The 14,584-nt window shown below is 49.0% G+C and overlaps 2 protein-coding genes across 5 annotated transcripts in view; one reads left to right on the forward strand and one right to left on the reverse strand.

Moving 5' to 3' along the window:
- Positions 1 to 5,379, forward strand: part of Ci (transcriptional activator cubitus interruptus) — an 89,749-nt gene extending 84,370 nt beyond the window's left edge. The window contains exons 6-12 of the mRNA XM_076772538.1: positions 75 to 329; positions 445 to 609; positions 681 to 845; positions 918 to 1,340; positions 1,509 to 2,042; positions 2,119 to 2,376; positions 2,477 to 5,379. Of these exons, the coding sequence (XP_076628653.1) occupies positions 75 to 329; positions 445 to 609; positions 681 to 845; positions 918 to 1,340; positions 1,509 to 2,042; positions 2,119 to 2,376; positions 2,477 to 3,934 (3,258 nt within the window). The 3' untranslated portion in view covers positions 3,935 to 5,379. The remainder of the gene's footprint in view (positions 1 to 74; positions 330 to 444; positions 610 to 680; positions 846 to 917; positions 1,341 to 1,508; positions 2,043 to 2,118; positions 2,377 to 2,476) is intronic.
- A 184-nt stretch (positions 5,380 to 5,563) lies between these two features.
- Positions 5,564 to 14,345, reverse strand: LOC143345421 (uncharacterized). Of its 4 annotated transcripts, none has more exons than XM_076772527.1 (15): positions 14,220 to 14,345; positions 12,893 to 13,167; positions 12,437 to 12,538; positions 10,692 to 11,396; positions 10,226 to 10,625; positions 9,762 to 10,102; positions 9,268 to 9,699; positions 9,028 to 9,201; positions 8,757 to 8,969; positions 8,317 to 8,568; positions 7,954 to 8,240; positions 7,750 to 7,852; positions 7,487 to 7,681; positions 6,385 to 7,395; positions 5,564 to 6,171 (listed from the first exon to the last, which is right to left on the reverse strand). In XM_076772527.1, the coding sequence occupies exons 2-15, from the start codon at positions 13,070 to 13,072 to the stop codon at positions 6,076 to 6,078; spliced, it is 4,491 nt and encodes a 1,496-aa protein (XP_076628642.1). In that variant the 5' UTR covers positions 13,073 to 13,167; positions 14,220 to 14,345; the 3' UTR covers positions 5,564 to 6,075. The 4 variants fall into 4 exon arrangements, with proteins under 4 accessions (XP_076628642.1, XP_076628641.1, XP_076628643.1 ...); XM_076772526.1 differs by having other exon boundaries at positions 9,762 to 10,120; XM_076772528.1 differs by lacking the exon at positions 12,437 to 12,538 and having other exon boundaries at positions 9,762 to 10,120.
- Positions 14,346 to 14,584: the final 239 nt, after the last annotated feature.

A 14,584-nucleotide genomic window follows, 5' to 3' on the forward strand; every position in this document is an offset into this window, starting at 1 on the left:
GTTTTCCAATTACCTCCAACTAAACGAGACGTATTAATTGGAAGTTGAACGATTTGGTGTTCCTGTTCGAACAGAGCGCAGAATCGTGCAGAAAAGCGTCGGAGTCGTCGACCAGGTCGGTGACGGCGGAGGCAGACACCTCCTCGAGGAGAACCTCGACGAAGGTAAAAAGAGAACCGGCAACGACGACCACGAATGCTACGACAACCACCGCACCACCGACTCATCCTCAGGGGCTCAGTCCTAGCGAGGATCTTCGGGACGAACCTGGCGATTTCATCGAGACAAATTGCCATTGGAGGGACTGCGGCCTCGAATTTCCAACCCAGGTACATTTCAAAAGATCAAGCAAGATGAAAGAAAGTCTAATCGTTGCCGTTAAAATTGTCAACCTCGGAGAAAAGATTCGTTTCCCTGAATACCTTCTGTTCCTTTCCGCTTTAGGACGATCTCGTGAAACATATCAACAACGATCACATCCACGCGAACAAGAAAAGTTTCGTTTGCGGCTGGGAGGAATGCTCGAGGGAGGAAAAACCCTTCAAGGCCCAGTATATGTTGGTGGTGCACATGAGAAGGCACACTGGCGAAAAACCTCACAAGTGTACCGTGAGTACATCGTCTTTCGAACGAAAATCCCGCGACGATTTCGACTAACGCGCTCCGACTCTCGATTGCAGTTCGAGGGCTGTTTCAAGGCGTACTCGCGACTGGAGAACCTCAAGACGCACCTCAGGTCTCACACGGGCGAGAAACCGTACACGTGCGAATATCCGGGGTGCAGCAAGGCGTTCAGCAACGCCAGCGATCGCGCGAAGCATCAGAATAGAACTCATTCCAACGAGGTGAGTGTCCGACCGCGAAGAAAACGAACGCTAATCGAGAAAGAATGTAACTTTGATCCGACAATCTTCCAGAAACCCTACGTTTGCAAGGCGCCGGGCTGCACCAAGAGGTACACCGATCCCTCGTCGTTGAGAAAACACGTGAAAACCGTGCACGGGGCAGAGTTCTACGCCAACAAGAAGCACAAAGGCGGTGGCGGAGATGGCGGAGGAAGCGACGAAGCTGGCGCGGGCGGTAACAGTCCTAGCAGAAGCGAGGACCTCCATCCAAAGACGCCTAGCCTGTCGAGTCCTAGCGTAAAGTCCGAGAGCGAGGCTAACAGTCCACCTAGCATGATGCAACAGCAAGGAAGCCCTCTGGTCGGTGGCTGCAACGACGAAGTGGCGGGTGTCAGTGCGTTGACCAGCGAAGGCGTGTCGCTCACGGAGGAACCTTGGAACGAGGAACCCGACGACCTGGACATTGCCGATCTGCCGGTTGCTCTTCGTGCTATGGTGAGCCTCAAACTGTCTACAAATTATATTTATAAATGGTCAAATCGGATCTATTTCCTCGACTTCCGAATAAATTGTTTAGTTCCACGGCGAAAAGTTCTGTCGCGCGTCAGTCAAAGCGTTAATTTGAACTCACGGATGATAATGCGACCGATCGTCTGCCCTTAGGTCGGTGGAATGGAGTCGCAGCAGCAGCAACAGGCTCCGGCACCCGCCTCGAGGAACCGTCTGAAAGGAAGATTGCACGCCAAAGGCATGTCAAGCCTGTCCGTGGTGCCCGGAATGAGGGGAACGCGTGGCGTGGGTCCTCAGGGTAACATCGGCGATCTGAACAGAAGGATCACTGACCTGAAAATGGAAGGCGGAGGTCCTGCCCGGCAGACCAGTCTGGCCGACCTCCAGTTGAGGCTGCAACCTTTGAACGAGCCGAGAAGGGACAGCAACAGCACAGTGAGCACTTATTACGGCAGCATGAAGTCCACGGACTTTTGCAGCAGAAGAAGCAGCCAAGCCAGCGGCGTTAACGCCGTCAGAATTGGCCACGCCGGTCCCGGAAGCTTCTACGATCCGATCAGTCCGGGCACGTCTAGAAGAAGCAGTCAACTGAGTACCACTTCCGGCAGAATGAATCCACCGAGTCACCTCCAAGGGCCCTACTTGACGAGCAACCTTGTCGTTCAAACGCAGAACATGTCCCTACAAGTAAGTTCGCAACATCTTAAGAACGTACGGACCTGAAGTCCTCCGTTCGGTCGTTAAGATGATCTACCTCTCTCAGGGTATTCAGGGAGCACCGGGTGATTGGAACGGTTCGAACGGCCATTGTACGCAACCATCCGGTGATCGTCGTATGTCCGAACCAACCAGAGGCCAACAAACTCAAAGAAACTCCCCCCTCGTACCACCCAGGCCCAGGTCGGTTCAACTTCCGGAGCACCATCCTAACCAGGAAGTTATTTTGGACGAAGTCGGAGAAGGTGAAATGGTAGAGAACAAGCTGGTCATTCCGGACGAGATGATGCAATATCTGAATCAGGTGTGTCTCTTCGAGCAAATTCGTTACACCGGTAGAAGTAATATCGCAGCGAAGGAGGCTGAAACAATAATCGAAACGCATCGTTTGTTGTTTGTTTCAGGTTCAGGCAGGTGGAAGCCAGATCAGTTATCGCAACAGCCCCTTGCCGCTGTGCCAATCCCCAATATGCAGCAATCCTCTGCACTGTCAACGTCAGATGCAACCCACCTGTAACTATAGTCCGACTCACCAACAGAACTGTTATCCCCAACAATCGCTCAGCCAACCTCCTTGCACAAACTATCAGAATTCCTCTCCGTCTCCTTACAGCCAATGTCCGAGTTCCCGGTCCGCTCAGCCCAATCCACAATACTGCCCTCCGCCCAACTATCCCTCGCAACCCAACAGCGGGCAAGTCCTTAGCCCTGCAGCAGGCCAAGTAATGTCGCCTGGATCTCATTACGCCCCCAGTCACATCAGCGATCAACCTCTAACGTCCCCCGCGGCTGGGGCCTTGGCGCCTCAACACGCTCCCCAAAATCTTCCTCAAAATTCTGCACAATTGACCAGGAACTGTCCCCAGACTCACATGCATCACGGTTACTACCCCGGTTACGGTTGTCAGGGACAGATGAACGCGAACTGTACCGGAAACCCGAACGGTCACGCGAACCACCACACGAATCTTAGCTGCCTCCCAGCGAGCCACCCCGCGATGACCCAGCAGCAGTGCAGCCAACCACACGCGGCTGCCAATTGCCCTCAGTTGTCTCCGCGCTGTGCCCAACCACCCGTTATGCCCAATCAAACCATCGGGCATCCTAATTCCCAGTGTGGTCAGACGGGCAATCAGTGTGCCAGGCCAATGGTCACCCCCAACGGTCAGGTGTCGAACTTCCATTCTGGTCAGCAGACCACGGTGACGAACCATTGTCCCCAGTTGTCGCCCCACTGTTCCCAATTGACCATGAACAACCAGACCAAGCCGATGACCAACATGACCGGTCTCCAAGTCTGCCAGCAACAGCCCCTCTCTCCTTGCCTCCAAATGACGAACTGTACACACTCTAACGGTGGGCATCGACCAGTCGTGGACAATGCTCTGTCCAAGAGAACGTCTCCCCAGTTGTGCACCGTGCAGCAAACCAACTGCAGAGTGCAGCACCAACAGCATACCTGCACGCACAACTGTCAAGGTCGGAACAATCCCCCGAGCCATCAACAGTACAGTTGCAACTGCCAATGGAATTACGGTAGCGATCAATGTTATCACGAGCAACACGGAGCCTCCATGCCCGAAATTCAGTGTCGGGACATCAGTCAGTCCCAGCAGGGGTCTCCGATGAAGCCTCCGCAAGGGATGAGGCAGGATTCGTACAGACGGACGCTAGAATACGTGCAACAGTGTCGAAATTGGTCAGGCAATACCCACACTCACGAGACGAATGTCTCTAGTTCCACCCACCCCATGTCGCTGCCGCAGCCATTGCCGTCGAGCGCGAACATGGTGGTGAACGATATGACCTCGTCTCTCAGCTCGTTGCTCGAGGAGAACAGATACTTGCAGATGATTCAGTGAAAGCATATACGTATGTATAAATATTTTTCTACCAGGATTTTGCGCGAGCAGAAGGAATCGAAACGTCGGACAAGCAACGGAAACGGTTTGTCGAGGAACTGTTCGGACTTTTGTATTTTTTATAAAACGAGAGGTCTTTTTGTAGGGACAGATGTATTTTGTATTGTACCGTTAAGGGCCTAAGGTAGCCGATACTTAAATTAATTTAGCGAAAATTTTAGACTGTGACCTCACACGGATGACATTCTCGGTGATTAAGTAATCGTAATCGAAGTGATACGTATTGTATGAAAGAGTTCAAATGTGTTATCGACGTTGATATTGTTTATAAAAGTCTAATATCTTGTACAAAAGTTACGAAACATCGAGGTGCCTTAACGAAGAGCTAGACACGCGGAATAATTTATTTTTGGAAAATTATATTTAAAGGGGAGCGATCGAAATCGATATGCTAAATTTATATAATATATATTAAATTCGCGGAAGAAATGCAGAATCTATGCTGCGTCAAGATTATTATTAAAACGAAATCTTTCGTCCGTCGCGATAACGCGCACAAGACAAGAATAATATTTTTCCAGAAATCGCTATATAGATCAATGGTTGGATAACTGATATTTTCTATATTTTCGTAACGAGGTTTATCAAACACGGTATAGTTTGCATCATATTTGCGTATTCAACGAGCGGAAATTATCCTTTTCTTACCTTACAAATGACCAATTTCACTAGTGGTGTCTTGCAGTTATCCAAACATTGCTGTACATTTTTCGAAAAAGTCCGTCTATTCGTGGATAGATTTTTGTACCGTATTTTTGTACGACCAGTCCTTCTTTTCAAGCGTGCCAACACAGTACTTCTCGTGTCATCGTAAGTTTGTCATTTTTATTAGCGTAACGACGAACGGTGCACAACGTGTACTGTGATACAAAGTAGGTAACACCGTTATAAAATAGTTTTTTTTTTTATGGTACGAACTATTACGAACGAGATTAACCGATCGAAAGATTACGTAAAAAGAAAGGCCAATACTAGGATATAAGGTCTGTAGATAAAAACTTAATGTAATAAATAATTAGGAATTACGGACAGCGTGCATGGTAAAGTTAGAGAATCATTTTGCGAGGGTGCTTAGCGTGCGTGTGTGTTCGTAGAATCGAGTTTCTTTAATACGAATCTTTACGAAAAAACGTAAGATAGTTGCAAACTTGTGTGATTCGTTCGGTTTAACCGGTCGAAAAGCAATCCAAGAGTCTCTTTTTTTCTAAATATTCGTCGAGTGCCTTTCGAAATCGTCGTCGGACGATGATGAGCGTGTAGGGGAGTCGAGAACTTAGCGTACCTATAGCAGTTTTTGTTACACAAACGACTTTGTTCATCCACGGATCAATCCACGATAACAAAGTCCGAGGAGTCTTGTGAATAGTATACATATCTATGATATACATATAGTGATAGTAAACTCACTGCGCATTCGAGTGTGTGGGCGGGAAGACGCGTGGCGAGAAAGTTTTACATCCTGAGAACTGTTAATTATTTTAAAATAAATCATATCGATCCCATCAACACAATACTCCCGTCGGTATTCGCTTTTATCCGCACCATTTCCAATTTCTAACTAGATCAACGTATCGTGTACTGATTCTTTATTTATACAGCAAAATTAGTAGGTACAATCGTAGAAGGTACAAAACCGGAACGGATTCGTGACTGATCACATTTACTTCCGCAGTTAGGAACAATAAGAAATTGCTTACACCGATACAAATACGATAGCACGTCGATATTAAAAATATCATAAAAAGTTGTTTAGTAAAAAGTTCGGAGCGTTGAATCGACGAAACGGTTTGCATAGTCTTTCTTACAATTACGAAACGAAGCACATCAAATAAAATAGTTCGATAAACGAAAACAACGGTTCAATCGATTAAAAAAAAGTAAAGATTCGTTACCGTTTCGATTAATGATTTCGACGACGAGTCCAAATATTTTTACTCGTCACGATTACATAATGTTTATAACAAGAGTCGACACGTTTGATGCGCCAATGCACGGTCAGCGTCCGATGTACACATGTTTCCGTCTTCGACGAAAATAAACGTCGAGCAATGTTTCTTCGTACAACGAAACTCGTGGGCATTTCAAGGTGCATTATCCGGCGATGATTCGTTGTAGCCGCCGCTCGAGACGAGTGTATTGGAATTTTCGGTACCTTCGGCGACCGATGATTCAGGTACCTAAATTAGAAAACAGTTAACAAACGCTTTGTTTGATTTATAAACACGTAACGTCTATTTAAATCTGTCACTATACAACCACGATATTTTACAGGTATTTCTTTCTAGTTTATCGGCGGGAGAAACACCGGTATTCGATAGTCGAAGAAATATACAAATTTACTATATAGCAAAAGACACAGTACGCTCTACAGAACAGTAGAAAAATTTTACCTGGCGAGGTAGATCCGTTAAATTCGTCTGCAATCTTCGACTAGGTAGAACGTCTGGCATGGGAGGGGGGACTGGCGGTTCTCCATAGACCTCGTGAAGTTCCTCGAGTCTAGTACTAAGCACGGAGCCCCTTCTGCTAGTAGCGTTCATTTTGTTCATCAGCCACTTGGCTTGTTCCTCCAGTCTCTTCAATCTGTCTTCCCTAGCGGCCAAAGCCTCTTCCGGCGTTCTAGTCTTGACTTTGTTCTCTTCTTGTTTAGAGGATCCCACTTCCGAGCTTTCCTTCTTTCCAGTTTCACCTAGGGACGACGCGGAGAACTCTTTGACCGTTTCCAAGCTCGAGGTCGAGTCGATGGAGACGCTGTCAGAGTCGACGACGCCTTCCGTCGACCTGGTGCTGCGTTTCTCGAGACCCCTCGATTCCGTTTCTTGATTCGCGGTCGATTCAAAACGTTCTTCCGAGAGCGACGCGCCGAAAACTGGAGCAAAACATCGATTAGACGGGCCATCGATCGTGGTGTCGGTAAACTGGACGTTTTTCACGACCGTAGGCGTCACAACGGGCGTAGGAAAGGGCCCGATGGAGAAAACAGGCAGCGTGCTGACTATGCTAGTTACGGTAGGTGCGTGAGAGTCGGTCAAGTTGGAGGATTTTTCGATGTTTGTTTTCTCACCGTCCGAGTCCGTCGTTTTCTGACAGTTTTCATTTATGCTCGATGGCAGGTCGAAGTCTTGTACGGAGATCTCAGGCACTATAGAATCGTCGTTTGTTATTAATGAGTCCCCATCGCACGGTGCTTCGTTGCATTCGAGATTCGAATCTATCGTAGGGAAACTTTCTAAGAACGACGTGTCATCGTTTGCAACGTTCTCTGCGACGTCCACTTGAACGATCGGACTCGCGAAGGTCGTTGAACCTGGCTCGTTGATTGCTATAAGGTTTTGGATCACGTTCGTCAGAGCTTGATCCAGGGGATCGAGCGATTCTTGCGAACCTTCCGATACCGATTGCTGTAAACACAACGCAACGAATGTTTCGTAAACATTAGCGAATAAATCTTTCCATATGTTCTAAATCTAATAATAATGGTCGTCGACTAACCGGTGCTTCTGTTCCGATTACGGATACCACGTTCAACGTCACGTTCGAGGCTTCGGTCTCGTCCAGTTCAGTTTCCGTTTCCGGAGTGGACGTTCGTTGCTCCAGCGTCGCCGAGGAACCTGTTTTCGGCTCCGACAGCTCAGTATCGGTCGGTTGTTCCGATTCCGTATCCGGCGACGGTGTTCGGGGACTCTCCTAAACATTGATCGTTTTTAAAACGCGTCGAAGTAAACGCGTCGACGGAATTGGAAATAATGTGCAACCTTTCGCGGTTTCCTGCGTGGACCTAGCCTGAGCCTTCCTTCGACCGCATCGTCCTCTTCGTCGGTGTCGTCTCCTCGCTCGTCGCTGAATCCACTCTCGGCGCTACAGAAAAATGTGTCAAGTAATATCGATGTCGATCGCGAATAATAATTATCGTACAACCAAGAAATTTAGAAATCATTGCTTTTTCAGGCATTGCTTACCTGTTGTTGAAGGAATCGTGAACAGCCAGAGCTTTCCTCGCGGCAAACTCTCGTCGCAAGCATCTCCATTCCAACTCGGTGTTGGTGTTCTTCTGTCTGGCCGACTCCCACTTCTCGCGACAGTATTCCAGTTCCTTCTTCAACTCCTGAAGCATCTTCCGTTTCTCCTGCAGCTCGTATCGCAGAATCTTCTCGTGGGTGTGCAGTTGCTGGTGCTGAGCCTGCATTCGATCCACGATGGTCCAAGTCTTGCTCAGCTCCGCCGACACAGCCGACAGCCTCTTTTCCTGCCAGAAGAACGCGTCGACGATCAAAATCCCAAAGCTCAGGAATACTCGACAGAAATATTTCAGAGTTTCTCACCTGTTCGCCGAGCTTGCTCTCCAGGTGAGTGTTCAACTGTTTCATCCGGTTCATTTCCTTCTCCAAGTGTTTCTTTTCTAGGATCAGCTCCTTCAGACGAATGTACGTTTTACTGACGGATATTACGAGTCTTGGACCGGCCGGAGTGTCCACGGATTTGTAACAACTGTTTGGATCCGCAGCTGATGCTGCTGCAGCGGACGGGCTGCCCTCCGCGTGACAGCTCAATAATTCCAGTAGAACGCGCCACACCTGGATCAAAATTTTTATATTTATCTGCTGTTATCGCCTCGTACAGATCGATCAAGCTCGCGTCAATTATTTTTACTTCCGTCGCTACTGTTGTCTCGATTATTCGCGGGCCTAATACGAACGCGGTGGACGCGGTACAATATCTCAATACTGTACTATACGATAATCAGTTTTCTAAAGTCGTTTACCTTGGGCAGATTATGAGCTATGTCTTCTTGTTGCAGGTCGTCCTCCTTTTTCTCCGCCTCCACGTCGGTTTCGCCGCTGTTCTCCCCGTCAGCACGTTTCTGAGTACCTTTGCTACCCTCGACCTGCTCCACCAAGTCGAGAAGAAGTTTCGGGAGGGCTGCAGCTTCGGTGCTCTCTTCTCTCGCTATGTCACTTATTAGATCGTGATTCTCCTAACGAACATCAACGAAATTAATCGACGGATTGTTATTTTTCTAGATTCGACGGTACCTGGAGCAGCTGAGTCAGTCGATCGAGGTCCATGTCGGCGGAGGAAGCACCCAGCAGCATTTGGGTGAACAATCCATTAATGAGCGACATTTGATTTTGGAGATCCCTGCAGTCCGCCTTGGTAAGTCCCAGCTGAGACTCCAAATTCGATATCTCGGTGTCTTGGACATCGATCTGTACATAGTGGGGAATAAAAGTTTCAGAATGCAGGTTCGATCGCCCGGCGCTGCGTTGAAATACCTTCTCGTCAGCCTTCTTCAGGTCCTCCTCCAAGCACTCGGACTTTTCCAAGGTATGATCCAATCTCTCTTTTACGTCCACGAGTTCCCTGATCGCCGCGTCTTTCAACTCGGTCAGCACTTTCAGCCTCTCGTTGTAGAGACTCTTCAGGCTATTGATGTTCTCCAGCTGACGTTCGCACTCCAGAGCGACGTCGTCCTTCAAATCCAGGAAACTTCTGTCCCCCAATCGGACCAGAATCTGCGCGAGATGGTCCTTGAGCTCGTTGGCACGACGTTCCCTCGCGTAAACTGATTCCCGCGTCTTATTCGTAACCTCCGCCAAACATCTAATGCGATAGCGATGCTGATCCGGCTTGGTTTCCAGGTGATAACGCAAGTCGTCCAGTTTCTCCATTTGGAAACGGATGTCGTTCCTAAGTTCGTCCGAGACCTACAAGTATTCTTGTGATAATCAACGATAGCTGTGTTCTATTTTTTCGGCTAAATCCATACCTTTAAGACGCTGGTCAAACGTTGGGCTTCCACGCGTTTCGTTTCCAGTTCGCGTTCGTCCGGCTTCGAATCCTTCAATCTAGTTCTCGTAAAGTTTCCATCCGCTTCGCCGGTTTCCTGTTGAGCTCGAGGATCGTTCTGATCGGATCTCAAGAGATCCAACACCCTCGATGTTTCCGAGTGGGCCTCCTTCTCTGCGTCCAGTTCGCGCCTGAGTCGTTCCATTTCCGACGAAACGGCCGTGATTGCTCGTTGTCTGGCTTCCCTCTTCAGAGTCAATTCCTTTTTAAATTCCTCTATGTTGGTCGTGCGATCGGGTGGTAGGCTGCCTTCTGCATCGTCTGTCGAATCGATCGTACCTTTAGAGTATCGTTAAAATGTTTTCAGTGCTTAGAAACTTGGAATACTTTACTCTAGAGTCCGCAGAAAAAGTTTGAAATAATAAACGAATAGGACAGACGTACCAACGTCTTCTTTCGAGCCGTCTTCGTCGTCGTCGTCGTTTTTCCTTTCAGTCTTGATAGTCTCCTTCAGTCTTTGAATCTCGTCCAAAGCTTCCTCGAGAGCTTTTATTTGTTTCTTCTTGTCCGAGACCTCCTCGGACAACTGCGCCTTCAATTTCAAAGTTTTCTGATTCTCTATGCTCTTAATTTGTTCCTTTTCCAGCAACGACTTCTGTAGATCCTGCTCCAGACTGACGATCCTGGCTTCGGCGGTGTCTTTCTGCGCATTGAAGGCGTCGATTTCCTTCAACAGCCTGTCGGTTTCCTGCGTGGTGACGTCTAGCTTCCTCGAGAGCTCGTCGTACTCTTGTTTACGCTCCTGCAGACTCGATTCCACTTCCTCGCGACGCGCCTTCGATGCCTAGAAACAATTATCCGGTTTACCGAACGTATACGCGCAATTTTCTATTCGAAGATTACGACGCACCTCGTAGTTTTCCGTGAGGTTCTGCACCGTGGCCTTCTGCTCCGCCAGCTCGCTGGTCAGTCTTTCGTTCGCGCGTCGAATCTCCGATCGTTCAGCCTTTAATCTCTCAATTTCCTCCGACAACGTGATTATCTCCTGGTTAGCGGTGCCTTTCGTCCTGTCTGGCTCGTCCTCGATCCTAGATTTCACCCCGTCAGACTTTTCTAAATGCAAATTCACCGTCTCGTCGCTGCCGCGTGCTCGGCGAACGGACGTTCTCCAAGCCTCGTCGTTCGTCGTTTCCAGCCGACTTTTCGATTCCCGTTCAGGTACATCGTTTAGAACTCTGCCGCGCAAGAGACACGCGGCACCTTCCTTTTCAGGACCCCGAGTCTTCGCCAGCTGCTCCAATCTCTCCATCTTCGATCGGAGCTTCTCGTCCCTCGGATCCTCGTCGTCCAGGTCCTGCTCGACCGTCAGTCTTCTCTTCCGAGCCTCGTCCGACGAAGCATCTCGTTTCCTAAGCTGCCTCTCCTTCCTGAGCTCGATGTACAGCTCCTCCAAGTGCGCCAGGGTGGCCGTGTGAGCCGAAGCTAGCTGCTGGTTGGCCACGGCGAGCTGCGTGATCGCTCTCGAAAGCTCCATGGCTTCTTGGTGTTGATGAGAGAACGAAGGGCTGTGCCCCTCGGCTGTCTGCCAATCTGTCATCTGCGCCGCGTACGTCAACTGCAATATAAATAAATGGACTAATTTCAGAGATGCTGATCGAACCGGCTGATCGACGATCGGAATTCTGGATCAAGGAATGGGTACGTAGACCGTTGCTCTTTTTGCATTCCACGCCGAACTGGCTGCTTCTAATTGTCGCGATGGTTTTCACTACGATTCCTTTACTAAACGATGATAATATTAGGCTGTAAACTAAATTTCACGTCTGTTACAGTGTCTTGTTGCAGTCATTACGATCATAACGCAAGCCAGATACGAAATTTCTGGAATCTAGGAAGCTTGCAGCTGACCTCTCGTTCCTCTTGAAAATTATCTTACATACTCCATCTTCCTATCTTGACTCCAACACGATAGATCGCTCGATTCTAGCAATAAGAACGACGTACATCAGGTTGCATTAAATCGAAAAATCACTTACACCTAAAGCGTCCGGAATTCCAAGTAACTTTCCAACCAAGCGGTCCTTCGTACTATTTCTTCGAGTCGTCTCGAAGTAACTGGTATCCCCGAAGGATTCGAGCTGCGCGGATCCATGCACGCGGACGCGAGGAATTGGTTTTCGAGCGATCGATCGTCTCGGAAAGCTCGATCCACGTCGAATGATCCGCGAGAACGCACTGGCAGAACTCGAGAGCGTGTTCGCCGAAGGCACTCGACACACGGTGGCACGTGATCGCGGATCGATGCCTGCGAACTCGTCGTTTACGTGACCGTGACTCAGCGTGTTCTCCCGAAATCACGAAGCGTCGTGGAGCGTTTTGGAGAGCAGCCAGCGGGCCGCGTCGTCTTTTCCGCGCGGAACAAAAGAGCACTTTCCGCTCGGAAAATTTCTGCGCGCCGCCGCCGTCGTTTCTCGACAAAAGCCCGCGGTGTTTCCCGAACGTTTCGATTAAAATTAGACGTCTTCCGGGGAACCGGATGCACGGTTCGTTTTAACGCCCCCAGCATTCGGGATGCTGTCAACCACACCGGAAGCGAGCTCGAAACTTCCACAAAGCCGCTTGATACGATCACGAACAAAGAAAAGCGTCGCTTACCAAAGTCTGCCGACGAGACGGTGGCAAATTCGACAAACTCGGCACCGATGGTCTTTGACTCCAACATTCTTCGTCCCTGAAGGTCGCGTAAGGACTTGGACCCTGCAAACGTTCGTTCCGACGGAATTGAACGGAAGTCTCGGGGTCTTTGTGCAGGGTGTTCCGGAAGGGAATCGGAAAACGTTTCCAGCAGCGTTCGACGGGTCGTTCCGAACCAGGAAAATCACGCTATCGATCTATTTCTATTCGTTACCGATATAAACGTTGCTCGGTCTCGAGTACGAGGGTCCAGACAAGTTAGATGGACATTTTTGATTCGCAATAACCCGTCGAACGCGCTCGATTTTCTCGTTATATCGAGGAACACCCCGTGAATGCCGCTTAAAATGTTTTCCCGCGACTAGTTGGTTGTTCGAGACGGTCTCAAAACCAATAAATATTCGTTTTAAATTTAACCTGCGATCGAGGTTCTTCACCCACGTCGAACGCGCTGGCCCTCGTCCTTTGTCGTATATTTTCGTTCGTGTATTCCGGACAGCAGGATTCCTCTGTCCCGTAGATAAATGTTTCCTCGCTCCGCGCTCTCAAAGGTGCCGAAGGAGGAGGTGCGACGTTACTACTGCCAGCCGCACCCATACTGTACTTACTCCACTTCAACTACTAATTTCCCCGTGAAATTCGTCTTTTCGGACAGTTTGATCGCCCAGCCTTCGAACGAGCCGATAAATTGTCTGAAACGGTAACGAGAATAATTTGCAACCTCATTTAACTTCTTGAACTATCGTATTCCAAAATCAATGTTACTATTGACCCGGGTCTACCCGACATTATTTTACCGATATAAATAAATCTGTAAATTAATCTCGTTGAGCTACGGTATTACAATTAGCTTTGCGGATAAAGAGAGAGAGAGAGATTGCGAGTTGGCAGCGGAGAAAAAACTCGGACCAGGTCAGGCTGTATTTTTAGAAGATAGATCGATCTAGATCCTTTATTTAAAAATCTACGTTTGTCGACGTTGCAAAAGAAGGAGAAAAGAAATTGAAAACCACGCGACGAAAGAAAATACAGCGTAGAATTTTCGACGGAGATTTCTCGCGTTTCGTTTCTGAAATTTCAATGTCCGTGCCACTTCGGAAGATCAAAGACTCTTCTTTACGGGTGTAAATCCTCGAAGAAGCTTTACGAGTCGCGTGCTGCAGCGTCTCCTCGTAACACGCGGCTCGATGTAAATACGCTTAAATATAACTCGATCTACGATCGAAAACGGCCGCGCATTTCAAGCTCGGGCGAACGAAAACAAAGAGCCGACGAGAACGAGCTCGTGGAGCCCTCGCGGCGCAAAACGCGCCAGGAAAAGAAAACGAGAGAAACGAGTTTCGTGGAAATTCTATCGTGGAAACTAACCGCGACACGCGGACGGAGATTCGTCGTAGATGCAACCTCGGTTTATCAAAACGAAACAACCACGAACACACATCCCGGTGCCATAAATACGTCATAAATAGTGGCGCACCGAGCGCTTTGGCACGCGGTCCAAATTTAGATTCATAAGAGCAGCCCGATAAGTCCCACCGAATGGAACGAAATAATTCCCTGCGCGAATCGCGTAATCGTCCAACGGACGCCACGTCGATGAACAAGTCGCACGAGATTCGATGGAAGTTGAAAAACTCGCGGAGATGCAAGGCGGCGGCGGCGTCGTCGAGGATCGATGGGAAACGCAGCGGTTTCCGGCGAAGGTGTCGCGATCGTTTCGGTGTTTATCGTTGCGACTACTCACCGACGGTGGTCATCCGAATCGTCGGATGTTCGCAGGGCACGATTTACTTAGGGTCAACGGCGACGCTTGACTACCGTCGCCGCTTGCGGCCAGCGACTCACTTCTCTAAAAATACCATTTCGAAAGACCGCGAGCGCGAGGACGGCGAAGCCTTCGCTCGGAAGATCTCGCGCCGGCGCGATCGCCGTTTCCGTCCGACTTCCCGCGATCTAGGAAGTGGATTCCCTCCCTCGATCACCCTTCAACGCGAATTTCGTTCCGCGATATCCACTAGGTGTCCCTAGTAAACTCCGGAACCAGGTCTATCTTAGGTTTCGAGAAAAAAGATCCGATGCTTGGACAGATACCAGCGCTTTTGAGAACGG

Source organism: Colletes latitarsis, chromosome 9 (assembly GCF_051014445.1).
Source record: "Colletes latitarsis isolate SP2378_abdomen chromosome 9, iyColLati1, whole genome shotgun sequence".
Classification (NCBI taxonomy): Eukaryota; Metazoa; Arthropoda; class Insecta; order Hymenoptera; family Colletidae; genus Colletes; species Colletes latitarsis.